This window comes from Emys orbicularis, chromosome 1, assembly GCF_028017835.1.
Source record: "Emys orbicularis isolate rEmyOrb1 chromosome 1, rEmyOrb1.hap1, whole genome shotgun sequence".
Taxonomy (NCBI): Eukaryota; Metazoa; Chordata; order Testudines; family Emydidae; genus Emys; species Emys orbicularis.
This window is the reverse complement of record NC_088683.1, coordinates 274,648,546-274,665,103: the sequence shown is the minus strand read 5'-3', so window position 1 is coordinate 274,665,103 and position 16,558 is coordinate 274,648,546. Positions and strand designations below refer to the sequence as shown.

General features: G+C 40.8%; 1 protein-coding gene across 1 annotated transcript in view; it reads left to right on the top strand.

Annotated features, from left to right (window-relative positions):
• The first annotated feature begins 864 nt into the window (after positions 1 to 864).
• The window catches only part of GPC5 (glypican 5), a 1,023,394-nt gene continuing 1,007,700 nt past the window's right edge, over positions 865 to 16,558 (top strand). Inside the window, exon 1 of the mRNA XM_065423359.1 lies at positions 865 to 1,018. Coding sequence (XP_065279431.1) covers positions 865 to 1,018 — 154 coding nt within the window. The remainder of the gene's footprint in view (positions 1,019 to 16,558) is intronic.

The following is a 16,558-nucleotide window of genomic DNA, read 5'->3' as shown; positions in this document are numbered from 1 at the left end:
TTTTTTTCACGTTTGTTTTCTTTGTGTACCTGACAGCACTGTACTACACTGTCTACACTGTAAACTCAGTGTAGGCAAATAGCAAAAAAAAGGACAATTTTTTTTTTTTTTTTTTGAAAATAGAAAGTGTGATTTGTAAATCCACAGCAATTGTCAGGGCCCTTGAAACTACTTTTTTCTTTCTAAAGCCTTAGGAGATTTCAGGTTGAAGGTGTCCTATGAAGTGTGCTCTACATCCCAGTCTGTAGCAAATCTTTTAATCTTGAAGCCCTGCAACGAACTCCAACTAATGAAGCTGCTTCCATCACAGGTGCGGGTGGAAATTGGAGGGCAGGCGTTAACTCCCAACGCTACGCCGAGGTCTGTGAGGCGGAGAGGGAGTTGCATAGTACTGCAGCAATGAGGTTGCCTTGTTGGAGCAGGGCGTTTGGAGGGTGTTGCACCCTAATGCTGATGAGGTCAGTCGGGGGGCGGTGGTTTGCTGGGAAGGCGGGGCAGGCTGCAGTACTCGGGTTTCTTCTCTCTCCTGCAGCACAGAGGTGCCTACTGTAGCACCGGACCCGGTGCGAAGTCGACCGTGCCGCCTGTGTGACAGAGGCAGGGACAGCGGGCGGTTCCCTCAGCATCCCCGCTCCCGGGGAGGCGGCGGCGGCGCCAGGTGGAAGCAGCTCTGAGAAATTCTCCCCACGCTTCCTGCTCCCGCTGCTGCGGGCAGCTGTGGCTGCAGGTTCCCGAGTGGCAGTTGTTGCTGGCGGACTCGACTTCTCCCACTCCGTGCGTGGCAGGGGACGGGCGGCTGCGGGTCAGGGGGCTCTTGGGGCAGAGTTTGTACAGTTGGCTGGAGAGCTGCTGCGCCGCCCGGAGATGGGAAGGCAGAGCCTGCGCTCGGGCATCCTCCTGTTGGCGGCTCTGGTGTCTCTAAAAGGCGAGAAGCTGCCAAACTGCGAGGACGTTCGGAAAGTTTTCCAGCTACGGCAGATCGGCCCCGCCAAAGGGCTGCCGGAGACCCCGCGGACAGGTAAGAGCGGGCTCCTCCGCAGGGCACTGCTGCAGGGTGTGCCACCCCTTCCCCCGGGAGAGCCAGGGCTCCTGCACCCGGGGACGCAGCATTTCGGGGCCGTGTAAGGAGGGGCTGGCAGCGGGCGAGGGATCTGAACTGTATGGGGTAAGAGTACCGGGCGGGCCCCTTTTCGGCCCGAGTGGGCGGCTCTGCTTTTGGTGGTGGGCGGCAGGCGCTGGCAGGGCTGTGCAAAGCCCAGACTCCCGCAAGCAACTTCCTGCGGGCGGGCTCCCTCCGTAGCGCTGCTGTCCTACCCCCAAAGAAAGTGGCCCGCCCGGCCGCTCTCCTGAGGTTTTCTTTCTGGACAGCGGCGTCTTGGCTGCGGGAGGCTGGGAAACAGGGCGAAGCAGTGCGGGCGGGAGCAATGGTACAGTAGCGCTCCTGGACGGATGGCTGGCTCCTAGTGGCGCCACCTTTCTCTTGGGGAAATGCTGAGCGAGGGACTCCCATGCCTCAGCTCACCCGCTGCAGATTTTGAAATGGTGCTACTAGCTAGTCAGTGGGGCCAATCTCAGGAGAAGGCATGGGTGAAAGATAGTGGTCAGCCTTCCATATGGGCCGATTCCAGCCCAGGTTTGCCCAGTGTAACACTGCAGAGGTTGATAATGAGGATGTATGTAGGAGCTGACCCACTGCTGCATCAGGGATGGAGAAAACAATGCCCAGGAGAAACTATAAACGTAGAACTCCTGGGTTTGACAACAAATTAGGGTGACCATATTTCCCAAAGTGAAAACAGACCCCATGTGGGGCTGGCCCATGGGGTGCCCCCTTCTCTCCTCCTCCCCCCTGTGTGGGGCTGGCTCAATGGGGCCCTCCCCCAGCACCGCTCGCCTGACCTTCTCCTAACATTCCTCCATGCGCCCCAGGGGGCGCCCGTGGTTTTTTTTGGGGGGGAAACTGGGCATTTGTCTGATGATCAGGGACGTCCCGGACTAGACTTAAAAAGGGAACAAAATGGAACGCATGGTCACCCTGCACCAAATCCAAGTGATGGGGCTTTTTTTGTGGGAATGAGACTTTACAGGGCACCAGCAACTTGGAAGGAAAGGAAAGAAACAAGAGAACTCCTTACTCCCATCCCTCTCACTCTTTCCCTGAAACATCCCTTACTGGGGATGGATGGTGAAATACCATGATTACATAGGGTATTTGGCCCAAAATCAGCCATCAGTGGCCAGCCACTGATGTAGCTTCACCAGTGAATATACCCAGTGTAGACTGGGGAAAATCACTGTGAGCCATGACTTGGATCTGTGCAACTCAAGCAATTTCAGGCAGAGTTAAACTTTGTCAGTGCAAATAGCAGCTAGTGGCCTACCCAGCAATGGCTGTAGGTGGGGCAAATCCCACTGTAAGTAAGGTGCTAGTTAACTTAAGTTGCAGGTACCTCTGTTAATACACTTTGCATTTGCATTACAAATGAAAATTCATGAGATTCCTGTGATGAATTGAAATGACCCATCCTTGCGAATAAATGTGGTGTGAGTATCTTTACTCAAGTGAATAGTTCCATTGATTTCAGTGGTACTACTCCCACAGGTAGAATTACTTACGTATGCCAGTGTGCGCAGGTCAGAAACTTAGACATATGAAGATTGACCATCACGGGTACAGTCTCACAGAAAACGTTTTCTGTAAAAGGGGAAGCTATAATTAAAAATTCTTAAAATGGCGATAGTTTCTTCTTGTTCCCAGGCCTGGTCTACACCAGAAAATTTTAAAAGCATAGTTATATCAGTTAAGTGGGAGTGTGGGGGGGAAATTACATCCTTAACTGACATAGCAATGCTGTGGGAAAAGCCCTACTGTAGTTATACTGGCAAAAAAAGTCCTTTTGCTGATGTAACTTATTCTGTTTGGGGAAGTAGTTTAAGATATAGTTACACTGTCAAAAGGACTCTTTTGCCTATATTAACTGCATCTTTGCGAGGGGTATTTACCAATATAGTTCTTCAGGTGTATCTATACTGGCTAATCCTTTTAAGTGCAGGCAAAGCCTAAGGGAACTTGTTTTCTTCTCCTTTACTGAGGAAATGAAATTAGTGGTATGGTGTACCTTAGACTTATGCCTAAAATCTCCTTGTAATATTTAGTATTTTAATACTCCGATAAAGATAGTTTGTAAACTATATTGATGGTAATATTAAGAATGGTCTAAGCCTGAAATATTTATGGAATTATAGTACTTTCATTTAAATCTTAGCTTCCTATGAAATGTGGAAACATAAATCACATTCTTTAAATCTCATTAGATAGTTACAGTTTCCTTAGCTAGAGATTGTATTGTCAGAATGTAATGATAAAAAAGATGGACAGATCATTTGGAAGGGCGTATTAGAGATAAGCTTTGTGGGTTTGGTTCAAGCCTAACAACTCTCCATCTGGGGGAATTTGGCTCTAGATCCAAACTTGTAGCTGGTGTGCATCTCTAGTATTGCTTATTTAGATAAATGTGAACAATGTCAGTTTTTTTGAGATCTTATCCGTTGTAGCCATATTCTCCACATTCCCTAAACTAACAAAACTGATAAATCTTCTCCACTACCATAATTCATTTGTAGAATATATTCATGTATATGTTGAAACATAATAGTGCCATTTTTCTCTTAATGAGTGCAATTAAGATGTTTGATGTAGAGGTTTTTCTCACTACCCTCACACTTTTTCCCCTGCCCGTAGAAATGCTTTGCTAACACAGTACTTAATAATTTTCTTCCTCCATCTTCTTTGTCTCCTCCATCCAACGTACTTACTTTGGATTAGGAAAGTAGGAAAAAGTTCCCTTCAGAACTTATGATGATGTCCCAACAAGTGATAGGCCAGCAGGGGGTGGGAAACAGTTTTACAGTCAGCAAAGGGTTTCCCTCTCAAGATGAGTTTTATTACTATAGAGACAGTCAGATTGTCAAATACCGGTATCCAGCAAACTGAATGCAAATATAAAATAATTACCTCCCTGGTGAGTATCCATGATGTTTTCAAGGGTATATAGGCAAATAACTGTGGATAAAAGAATATATAATTAGAGATGTCAAACAAGAAAAGAGAGAACTTGAAACAATGAGAAATACACTAAATGATAGCTGTGGGTTGATAGGACAAAATGTCAAGAGAAAAGAGACATAACTTTCACACTTTATACAGTGGGTTTTAGTCTTAATGTTTTAAGGTTCACTTTCTGGATAAGCAGTTAGGAATAGACCTTTTGGTAAAGCTTTTCTGACAATATATAGAAATATGTTCAATATATACTGCTTATCAGCAATGTGTCTTACTGTTATTGAGAACAGTTTGAAGCATGTTTCGCTGGATATTACAGTATTGCAATAATAGCAGTATACAAAGTTATGGTTGAGATAACCTTTTGAATTAAAAATGTAATGTTGGTTCTCAGACCAATGGAGAATATTTCAAGAGAGTGGGGAGGGATGCTTAAAGGACCCTGAGTTTAGGGAGAAAGAATCTTTCAAACTAAATGCACTTGTCAAATGCTTTGTGTATTTGGGTAACTCAGATGAATTTTAAAACTTATAAAGTGCCTCAGGCATTGGGCCTTATCTTGCATACACTTAAGCATGTGTGCAATTTTACTCTTGTGAGAAATTCCCATTGGGGCCTAGTCTGTAATGAAAGACAGTGACATGTTTTGAAATAACAAAAGTAAGCATCTGACAACTGGAGATTTTATACACACACACATTGGGACAATTTTGTATTGGGACAGCTCATGTGAGTAGGGGCCATTTGCTGAGTAAGGATTGCAGAATTAGCGCTTGTATTTGGAGTGCCATACACTGAAAAAAATGCAGCTGTAATCCTGTGTACACTCAAAAACAATGTAATTCAGTAAGTGAGCGTCTTTCATCCCTGGTATAACTGTGTTGTAATCAGTGGAATTACACCAAGGAAGAATTAGGGTCATTTTGTTCATCTTCAGATCTGAGTGTGATCAGCCTGTTTTCCCTCTCTCTCCTTTTTAATAATATTAAAAACCAAACAACCTTTCCATGAAAGAGAACTATACTGATGTAAATTTCACTAAGTTTACTCAGTCTCCTTAACTATGATTTGTTCAATGATGCATAAGTCTGTGTTCAATCATCGTGTATCGTATATTATAATAAAACACTTAAATACATAGCATTTTTTATCTTTAGCTCTCAGAACAGTTCACATTTGCAATCTGTGCCTGAACTCATTGGCTATTTGCCTAATTTTCTTAATGGTAAAACTATTGTAATTGTATTACCTCATTTTTCTTATTTTTCTGTAGTCTTAAAAGACCTTTCTTATAGTAGTTGAGGACTTCATAAGATGATACACGCTGAACTCAGAGTTTAATGTAAAAGAACGAGCACCCATTCCAGTTTCATACCAGCTGTCCCTCACCCCACCCCCAAAATTTCCCCCAGCACTTCTTTATGTATTTTTAAAAAGTGATTTTTGTTAAATAGTTCAGTTACTAGTAACTGTAAACTAGATTCAGCTCTTGATCAAGGCTACAGTTGCAGAAGCATGTACTATAATCCAGTTGCCTCCCCCTTGTGGAGAAAATGTTTCTGGTAGGGCAGGGAGACAGAAAACAAAATGGGGGACACCTGAGTGCAGCAAAATGGCAAATTCCTTCCAGGTTTAAAATGCTGAATTCTGTGGCATATTGGAAAGCTGCCATATTCCATGCTGCCATGGAATCACAAAGTCCTGGTAGTCCTGACTGAGATGAATGGGGCAGTTCATGTTTCTTAGAGGTATTGTTTCAAGCTCTCTGCAGAGCCAGACAGGAATCATTACATTGGTTATGCTCAGTTCACCTTCTGAAGGTTATCTGTGCAATCATAAGCTAATAACACAACTAAAAAAAAGAGAGCTGCTGAGATTGAGCAGTACAACTATTCTGTGCCAAGTGGTGAATTCCACGGCAAACTTCTTTGCTACAGAACTATGTAATATATGGGGTCCTGTTAATAGACAAATGGGTAAATGAGGCAGGCAATGTAAAGATATGTACATGCAGTGATGCTGTTCAATCAGTAGAAGTATTTTTGTGGTATATGAAAAGCTCCAGAAAAGATGGAAGCCAGCTTGTTTTGTGCCTATTGTGCAGAGTGGATTTGATTTAAATCACTAATGAAGAAGACTCAATTTAATCATGGATTTCTACATAAAAGTGCATTCTTGTTGGTTGTTATAACCTTAATACATATTCTTCACAACTCAGAGATAGATGTAGGTTTCATTTCTAGAAGGTACACACTATACATTTTTTAAGTGATTAATTTTGAAAACTTTTCAGATTAGTTTTACAGCTATATCAGAAAATGAATGATTGGTTATTTCATTTACCAAAGGTAACTGAAGCAGATAGTTCACCTCCCAATGACTTCATAAATATCTCCAATTCAACAGGTTAATCATTAATATTGGAGGATTTTCTTGCGATGTTGTATTAGGAGGAGAACATCACCAGACAGACATTTAAATTGTTTTATTAACTAAAACAACGACGTTATGTATTTGGGATTTTTTTTCTTCACCAGCAAACATATAATATTTTAACAAAACAAGCATATGAATTTTTGAATTTAATAAACATTCACTTTTTTAAAAATCGGGTTTGTTTTTGTTAAAATTGTTTTTAACTAAAATAGTTAAATGAAATATTTAAAAAAAAAAACACCACAAAAATTAGATCGACTATGTCAGCCGGGTCAACATGAGAAACTTAAACTATTGGCTTCTGCAGCAAACTCAGTCGTCTTCACCTTCATTTTCCTGTTTGTTCATAATCTGGAAAAGAAAAACAAGCTTTCCTGCTTTTTCAGGTCCCAAACGATTTCTCAATTTGGAATGAATTAGTCCAAAGGAAGAAAATATTCTTTCTACACTGGCAGAAGAAGCTACTGCTGTTAAAAGTCAGATAATCACTTCAACAGTCTCTGAATCCAAGTGCTTAAGTGACTTCCACCAGTTCACTTATGTGACTTTCTTTAAAACATCATCAGCAAACATATATTTCTTGAAAGGTTCACCCTTAGCTCTGAAGTTTATTATAGTTGGCATTATGGAGGGATGATTGCTGGATGTCCATGTCATAGCCAATTCCTCTTCTTCAGCAGTTAAGGTTTGACCCTGGTACCGAGTATGGAGAATATTTGCAAGAAAATGAGCTGGAGATAGTGCTTGTCTCATTGTTGTTGTTTTTTTTAAATGATTGTAATTTAACTCTGTCATTGCATATTTCTCTTTTTAAGATCTCACTCAGTTCCTTCCAAATTTCAACAGCATCAGCAATAAAACAGCTATTTCCCTGCATTTTGTTCAAGGCTACAGGAATAGGCTTCAGGGTACTCAGCGTGTATTCAACATTTCTCTTAAGCCCAATGTTGAGAACTTTGGCTGTGACAGTGCCGTCTATTTTTTCACAACTTTGTTCACAAAGTGTCATCAGATTAGGCCAGTTCTTGTTCTAGTGCTCAAAACAGTCCACTACTGAGTTCCATCGCACATCTTGTGGGAGAGTTAGCTGGTTCCTCCCACTTTTTTCAGAGCAGCTGCTGCAAAGTGGTTGTTATGGAAGTATTTTGCAATTTCAACAACATTAGCCTTTATTTCTGGAACACTGAAGTCTTTGGCTAGGAGATGCATGAAATGAGCACTGCAACCGTATGTTATTAGCTTGGGACTCTCTTCTAAATAATTTCTTCTCATTTTGGATACATTTGCAGCATTGTCTGTGACTAAGCTGCGTACTAGACATTTGAATTATTTTTCAGTTTGTTATAGCTTTTATTGCTACTTCTTGTAAGTATTCTGCTGTGTGTTCATTTCCTGATGTATCAATTGCTTCTGTAAGGAAGACTTCTTCTGTTGTCACACAAGCACATACAACAGGATCATTGTGGACATTGCTCCACGCATCAAGACTCAGATTAACAGTTTTACCCTGTAGACCTTTTGCACACTGCTCAATTTCTCTTTCATACACTTTATCCAGCAATTTGCCTGTGACATCTGCTCTGTTGGGTGGACTGTATCCTGGTCTTAATTACTGAACCATGTTAATGAAGTGTGGGTTCTCAATCATACGGAGAGTTTGTTGCATAAACAAACTGGGCAATTTTTTTCATCAATTGCCTCCTTTTGTAATCTGCTGGTTCTTATCACAAATTTATCTATGGTTGTTTCTAGATGATGGAGATTTTTTTTTTTTTTTTTTTGCTACAGGTGATATACTGTGGCTATGTGACATACATGATGTGATTGAAACGCTATCATTGGCAGATAATTCTGAAACTATAGAAAATGATCTTGAAGGTGGATAGTCTTCAGAACCTGTATGTTGAGGCTGGATTCTCCTAAACAAAATAAGTCAATGCAGTTATTTAATTATTACTACCATACTGCTCATTTAGTATTACTCATTGTATTCACTGACACTCAGTTCTACTTTAAAGGTGAAATTGTAAAAGGAAGATCTGCCTATTTCACCTATTTATTTTTTATCACAACTGCGTCTAAAATGATAGTAACATAGAGTAACAACTATATTTTTTGTTCAAACATGAGAATTCAAGAATAGTCCAGAAGGAAGACAGGCAGTCCTCCAGGAAGAAGTATGAAATAAAAAAAGTTTACCAACCTGAAGATCCTGCATGTTCAGACATATTTCTTTCATCATCTTCAACGCAGCTTCCTTCTGAGAAGGAACACTTCTCATGATGTTTCTTTCGGGCAACCAGGCCTTGCATTTCTTTGTTGCACTGTTTGCATTTTGCATGCATGCCTGTCTTACCCACAGGTAGAGGAACTTCATTAAAATATTCCCAAACTGGGTCTCTTTTACGGCCTGCTACCATTATAGGTGTCAAGGCTGTATCCCCACTTTGAACTTTAGGGTACAAATGTAGGGGCCTGCATGAAAACTTCTAAGCTTATCTACCAGCTTAGCTCTGATCCGCTGCCACCATCTTAAGAATTCCCTCCCTGGGAAGCCTTGAGAGACCTTCACCAATTCCCTGGTGAATACAGATCCAAACTCCTTGGATCTTAAATAAGGAGAAATTGACCCTTCCCCCCTCCTTCCTTTCACCAACTCCTGGTGAATACAGATCCAAACCCCTTTTGGATCTTAAAACAGGGAGAAATTGACCCTTCCCCCCTCTTTCCTTTCACCAACTCCTGGTGAATACAGATCCAAACCCCCTTTGGATCTTAAAACAAGGAGAGATCAATCAGGTTCTTAAAAAGAAGGCTTTTAATTAAAGAAAAAGGTAAAAATCATCTCTGTAAAATCAGTATGGAAAATAACTTTACAGGGTAATCAAACTTAAAGAGCTCAGAGGACCCCCCTCTTCTGTCTTAGGTTCAAAGTACAGCAAACAAAAATAAACACTCTGGTAAAAGGTACATTTACAAGTTGAGAAAACAAAGTAAATCTAAGACGCCTTGCCTGGCTTTTACTTACAATTTTGAAATAAGAGAGACTTGTTTAGAAAGATGGGGAGAACCTGGATTGATGTCTGGTCCCTCTCAGTCCCAAGAGCGAACAACCCCTTAAACAAAGGACACACACAAAAGCCTTTCCCCCCCCAAGATTTGAAAGTATCTTGTCCCCTTATTGGTCCTTGGGGTCAGGTGTCAGCCAGGTTACCCGAGCTTCTTAACCCTTTACAGGTAAAAGGATTTGGAGTCTCTGGCTAGGAGGGATTCCATAGCACTGTACACAGGAGAGCTGTCACCCTTCCCTTTATAGTTATGACAATAGGTTTTCCCTTCTAGTGAGAGAATGGTATGGTAGATTTCAAATCAATGAAGGCTACACTCAGAAAGACCTCAAGACTTCTGGAATATACTGCTCAAACAGTTTCACTTTTGTTTCTACTGCCTGTCCCTCCCTTCTCACATTTATCTCCAGACTTCTTCTCCTTGTCCAGATTTATTCCGCCCCCAACAAACTTCTATTCATTGACATTTTTGAAACTTTGCACTTTTAGAGAGAGGTAAGGGATTGACTCTGTGTACACAAATTTGCAGAAGGACAATAGGGTTGAGGTCTGTTATTTATCACCTCTATATATTATTTATTTATTTAAAAACATTTTTGCTGTTAACAAGCATGTTATCTCTGGAGACACAAATCCACAGTTTGAGAACTGCAAAACTAAGCATCTGTGATGGTATCGTCTAGACAGAGCACTGAGTCCTATTGGGTAGATAGAAAGATTAACCTAAATAATCTATACAGAAGCCCCTGAACCCCATAAGATTGGGTCCCTAATCCATGAACTTTTGGAACTCATTTACAAAACTTTTCTTAAACATTACGTGAATATATTATCTCATACTATAGTACAGTGGTCTCCAAACTTTTTTGATCGCGCACCCCTATCAGTAAAATTTTTTTGAGCATGCATCCCCAATAGATGTATATTTATTTATGTATAAATTATATACATGTACTACTGTACTAATATATTACGTACATTATAAAACTTACACAAAAAATAGAAATTAAAAAAGGATGAGAGAAAGATGAAATAAACTATTTTTAAAATATTTTTTTATTTTATTTATTAAAGGTACAAAAACCCTTTTTGCTCTCACTAAAAATATTATTAATAATAATATTTTTAGTGAGAGCAGTGTGATTGAATATGCTTCATTATTTTTGAAAATCTTGGTTTAACACTTTGTGATACAGCGATTCGAAGGTCTGGTTCGAAGTTCAGTTTATTTCGCACCTTGGTTTTAATGGCTGTCAGCTGAAAAAGATGCCTCACAAAGATAAGTAGATCCAAATGGAAGAAGTACATCGTTGGCTGTGCTTACTAAATCACGATACTCATTTTTCAATCCCATCCACCAATTATGCAAAGGTTTTTGTTGAAATTCGGCTAGTAAATTTCCATTTTCCCTGATGTCAATCAGTTGTTCTTGCAAACTAATTGGAAGGTGTTGCAGTTTTATATTTTTAACAAATGGGTTCAAAACCCACTGAAACTCTTCGTTTGGAAGATTTTTAAACAGGTTAGAAAATTCTGTTTCCAAGTTTTTTTAAGTGTGCAGATATGAGAGTTTTTATAGGTGACACACACACATAATTTTCAGCAACACAATCACATAACAATGGAAACGTTTCCAAACATCAGTTTTCAAAATGCTCTCTCCATAGCACGAGTTTCTTTCGAAAAGCAGTTACTTTCTCACCCATTGTTAAAACGTCACCTTTACCTTGAAGGGACAGATTAAGTGTGTTTATTTTTTCAAAAATATCTGCTAGGTAGCATACTACTGACAGCCACTTGTCATCACAGAAAAGGTCAGCAAATTTGGAACCCTTGTCTTTTTGTAAAAGAAAAATGCGTAACTCATCTTTAAGTTCGACAACTCTTTTAAGCACTTTGCCACGAGAGAACCAGCGAACCTCTGTGTGGTACAAAAGATTTTCATGGTCACTCCCCATCTCATTACAAAGTATTGCAAAGATTCTACTATTTAAAGGTCTTGTTTTTATAAAATTAACCACATTGATGACATCCTGTAGCACTTTGTGTACTTCTGGCTACAACTTCTTTGCTGTGCAATAGCTTGCCTATGAATGATGCAGTGAATGAATTTCACGTGTGGTGCTATCTCTGTAACCTTACCCCGGAATCCTTACTTTATTCCAGTCAAAGCAGCTGCTCCATCAGTGGTTACACTTACACAGTTTTTCCATGAAACATTGTTTTTATTAAAGAAGTCATTTACTGTTGAGAATATATCTTCTCTGGTACCACTTTCCTTTAGTGGCTCACAAAAAAAGTAGTTCTTCATGAATTTCATTATTGAAACAGAATCTAGCAAATACCATAAACTGAGACATGTTAGAAACATCTGTACTTTCATCCAACTGTATAGCAAACCTCCCACTCTGCGTAATTTGTTCTAATACTTGTTCCTTCAAATCTTCAGCAATGTTTTCTATGCGTCTTCAAACAGTATTTGTTGACAAAGGAATGCATTTTAGTTTGTCGCCATATTGTTTTCCGTGTATTATTTCATCCATTTTTACCGCGGCAGGAAGAAGTAGTGTTTCCCCAATGGTATGTGGCTTTTTGACTTTTGCTATTAAGTAAGAAACCTCAAAAGAAGCTTCTAAACATTTATCATTAAGTTTAGTGAAATTTTTTAAAGTACTGGATTGAGTATCTCATGACTTTAAACATCGCTGGTAAAATTGTAGAGGTTTGTCTTCATGTTCTGGATGCTTATTTTTTAAATGTCTTGCTAATTGTGATGGCTTCATACTATCATTAGCTAATATCTCAAGGCACAATATACACTTAGGGTGATGTTCATCGTTAATGATATTGGATGTAAATCCATATTTCAAATAGCCTTCTTGATCATTTCGAATTTTTTTGGCCGATTTCTTGTCAGATCTGATTAGATCATCATTGTTTTTACCTTGTAATGTGGCTGACGAAGAGCTCGTACTAGGAGTAGGAGAACTGTCAGCGCTGCCATTTTCTTGTTGTTCGCTTGTGCTCGCATTATTAGTATTATCTTCAATCTGCGGTTTCTTTGCAGGAATCTTTTTAAGCCACTTGTCCATTTTGTGAGGGTTAGTTTAGTTAAAACTAGATAATATAATCCGTAAATCCACTTAACCGGGCACACGTAAACTGCAATACGTCGCAATATGCTGAAAGCGAACGAATGAATGAGGGCGCCACTGTCAACCCCTCCGCGTTGTGGAACTCCCACTCTTCCCTCAGGATACCTCTCAGGGCCGGCACCAGCATAGGAAGCATGTACCTGGGGCGGCATGCTGTAAGGGGTGGCATACTGGCCAATCTTAGGGCGGAGCTCCTCCGACCGCTCTTTTTTTTTTTTTTCCCCCCCCCCCCCCCTCCGGCCGCGCTGCCCTGTTTGCTAGGGCAGCGCGGCCGGAGGAGCACCGCTGGAGCTAACAGGGCGCCGCCGCCGGAGGAGCACCGCTGGAGCTAACAGGGCAGTGCGGCCGGAGGAGCGCCGCGCCGCCCTGTTTGCTCCAGCAGCACTCCTCTGGCCGCGTCGCCCTGTTTGCTCCTGCAGCACTCCTCTGGCCGTGGCCCCCAATGGATGGTCTTGCGCACCCCACTTTGGAGACCACTGCTATAGAATTAGAATTTATAAATCCCTATTCAATGATGAGATATCTTTGAGCAGTAATGTATCTTAATTAAAACTATCTTTAGATAGGTTTTTTCCTCAAAAAGCATTTTATCAAAAAAATCTGATTTAAATAAAAAAAAAAATCCATTTTTTTAATCATTGATTTATATCCACCCTGCTATTGTGTAAGAAGGACTGTCACTCCATATATAATGACAGAATCTGAAGTAAACCTTTAAAAAGATGAGTTTGTTCCTGAATATAAAGAAATGATCCTGGGTGTTTCAGCTGTGACAGACCAGCAGAATGGCCTGAGTGGAAGCAACATTTGGCATATGTTGGGGGTTGCCACCAAGCTCAAAAAGGAGGAAGGTGGGTTTGGTAGCGATGGAGCAGCTCCCAGCTTCTGCTGAGGGGGAGTCTGTCCCTTTCTGGAAGCGAATAGTGCTCAGTGGGGTGGAGCTCAACCAGGCCAGGATGTTCTGAGCAGACTCTGTGGTCTCTGGATTTGGCCTAGAGGGACAATTCACAAAGTAAGGTGAGCAGAATTTGGCCTCAAATATGCTATTTTCTCTTTCACTAACAGCTGAAAACCTGATTCTGCAAACTCTCACTTATATGAGTGGATCAAATTATTGGGAATAAGGATTTGCAGGACTGAGGCTATGTATGATAGTATGAATTCAACTCAAGGCCTTTAGTAAATAAGTACACCTAAAGCAAAGGAATAGTTAAAATTTCATTCTCAATAAAGCTATGGCTCACTTAAGGCAACTTATTAATTAGCCCACTTTTAAAGTGGGCTCATGTAGATAGCTCAGCATTACGAAACATATTGCAGGCCAAATTTGTGAATACTTCGCACACAGGACCAGATTATTCCTCTTATTAGTGGTAGGGCTTATCTAAAAAATCATTCTAAATGGGTTGCAGTCTAGAAGCTTTCAGAGCTCTGTATAAAAGTGAGACAGTGTTTTCCTTGATTGTTACTTGAGCTAAAACATTTTTTCCACTATTCCATAATCAACATAATCTGCCTCTGATGTACACTTCTTCTTTGGGAGAGAGAAGTCTCAATGTGGAGACATAAAAAATACGCAGACATTTTCTTGATATTGGTGAAACTGAAACAGAATGACTTTCTCTCTCTCTCTCACTGTCATGCACACACTTCTGCAATAAAACTGCTGTTTGTTCTACAGCACTAGTTAAGAAATGCATACTACAAATACGTTATACTAGTTAAGAAACTACAAATCCATGTAGTGGGTTTCAAACTACCACTCTATTCTTAGTCAATTGGGTTCTTTTGCATGTTGGATTCAGTTACTTTACTCCGGTCATTGAAAGCAGCTGTGTTTAATGAGCTGGAACAGAAATAGGTCAATAAAATGTACTTTTATATGTATGTGATTAGCAGTCTTAAAGTAAAAACAATGTTCCCATAGGATCTTGGAGTGATATCCATGTTAAAAAAATGCTATTTATTTTTTAAATGTTTAATATTAAAGTAAAGGAATGATAGAAATGAGAATAGCAGAGTCAGCTACAAACCACAGCCACAAAGAAATATTTATTTTATTTTACAGCATTTCTGGGAGTTCTAATGATCTTTTTGTAACTGTAACAGAAAGTCCATAAGGCTGGTGTATATAAAATACCATTATTCCCTTCTCCCCCCTGAAAAAGTGGATGAAGGTTTCAAAAGGTGAAGGTATGACATTTATTTGAAATTATGCAGAATTTGGATAACATGAATAGTTATAAGCCAGGGGCTCCCAATCTTGGTTCACGGCTTGTTCAGGGTAAGCCCCTGGCAGGCCGCAAGACACTTTGTTTACCTGAGCGTCAGCAGGTTTGGCCGCTCGCAGCTCCCAGTGGTCGCGGTTCGCTGTTCCCGGCCAATGGGCGCTGCGGGAAGCGGTGGCCTGGCCCGCGCCGCTTCCCGCAGTTCCCATTGGCCGGGAATGGTGAACCGCAGCCAGTGGGAGCTGCGATCGGCCGAACCTGCGGACATGGCAGGTAAACAAACCGTCCCGTCCCGCCAGGGTGCTTACCCTGGCGGGCCGCGTGCCAAAGATTGCCGATCTCTGCTGTACAGGTTCATCACTCTTGTATTTTCAATTCCAAGCAGTGATAAAACCTTTAGATATAGATATACCTGTTGAGAACCGGAGACTAATGAAGACAGTACTGAATACCAAGGAAGTGGTTTCCCAAGCAACAGAATCTTGGCAGAAGTTGTCACCTTATCAATGTGAATGTGTACATGCTATGTAGGGATTTACGGGTTTGTTTAATGTGTGCAGGGAAACAGATAAAATATACTTCTTACTGGGCGTGTTAATGAAAATGATACTGTTTGTAGTGATGGGAATACTGGATACCAAATATCAAATAATAAAATGCTATTGCTTGCAGGTAAACAGGCCCTTGAGGGTATGTCTAAACCAACTCCAGCCTGAATAGTAATGTTAAAGCACCACCTGCACAATTATTTTAACACAGTAGCATGATCCCCACTAGCACAAGTGGGAGGCTCACTCCCAAATGCAGTGAAGATACCCTGATGACTCAATATTTTAGTTAGACTTCTAAGAAAGAAGGTAGCAAATTACTTTATTCAAAAATGTACAGTATATTTTTACAATTTTTAGTGAATGTAGTGATTGGGAATGTTCTCAGTAGAAGGCCTCTGTAGAGAGAGGCCTGTTGCCTGTACTCTGCCTGTTCTAGGCGTAGGAATGCTGCCAGTGCACTGGAGCAACCAACTAGTTCAGTCTTAAGTCATTGACATCTATTAGGGGAAAAGCAATGTATTTGCCAGTTCTGAGGATAACTTTTGATTTGGACACTTGATAATTAGGAACTGGACTGAGGCTGAATGTCAGATGTGCCTTTTCTCATTACTGACTACAGGGCTATATTTCAACAAGTGATAGTGGAATGGCTCTGTGTCCCTTTATTAATTCACAGAGCTATCCAGTTCACGTAAGTGAGAATGGACATACTATTGTGAGCAATTTAGGCAAAGGTGCAGGCTCATTCTTATCTCCCAACATGAAGTTAAATACTTTTCCAAATTCATATTGGCTCAGAAACTCTGTTTTTGCTCCCCTGGTAACCTCCCTTCCTCCCAAAAGAGAAAGGAAACCCAGGCTCTGACAGTTTAGCCCCTGAATCTATTTTATTGCAGTGTCAGGAGGACCTTGAGTTTTCATCCTATGTGTGTGCATAGCAGGCAATCTGCATCAAGTACAGGTGCCTCAGAAGCATTCTCATGTTGTTTTAAACTATCTGTTTGAGTTTGTCACTATCAGAGATCCAATTCGATGACTAATGGGAAAGCACTTAACT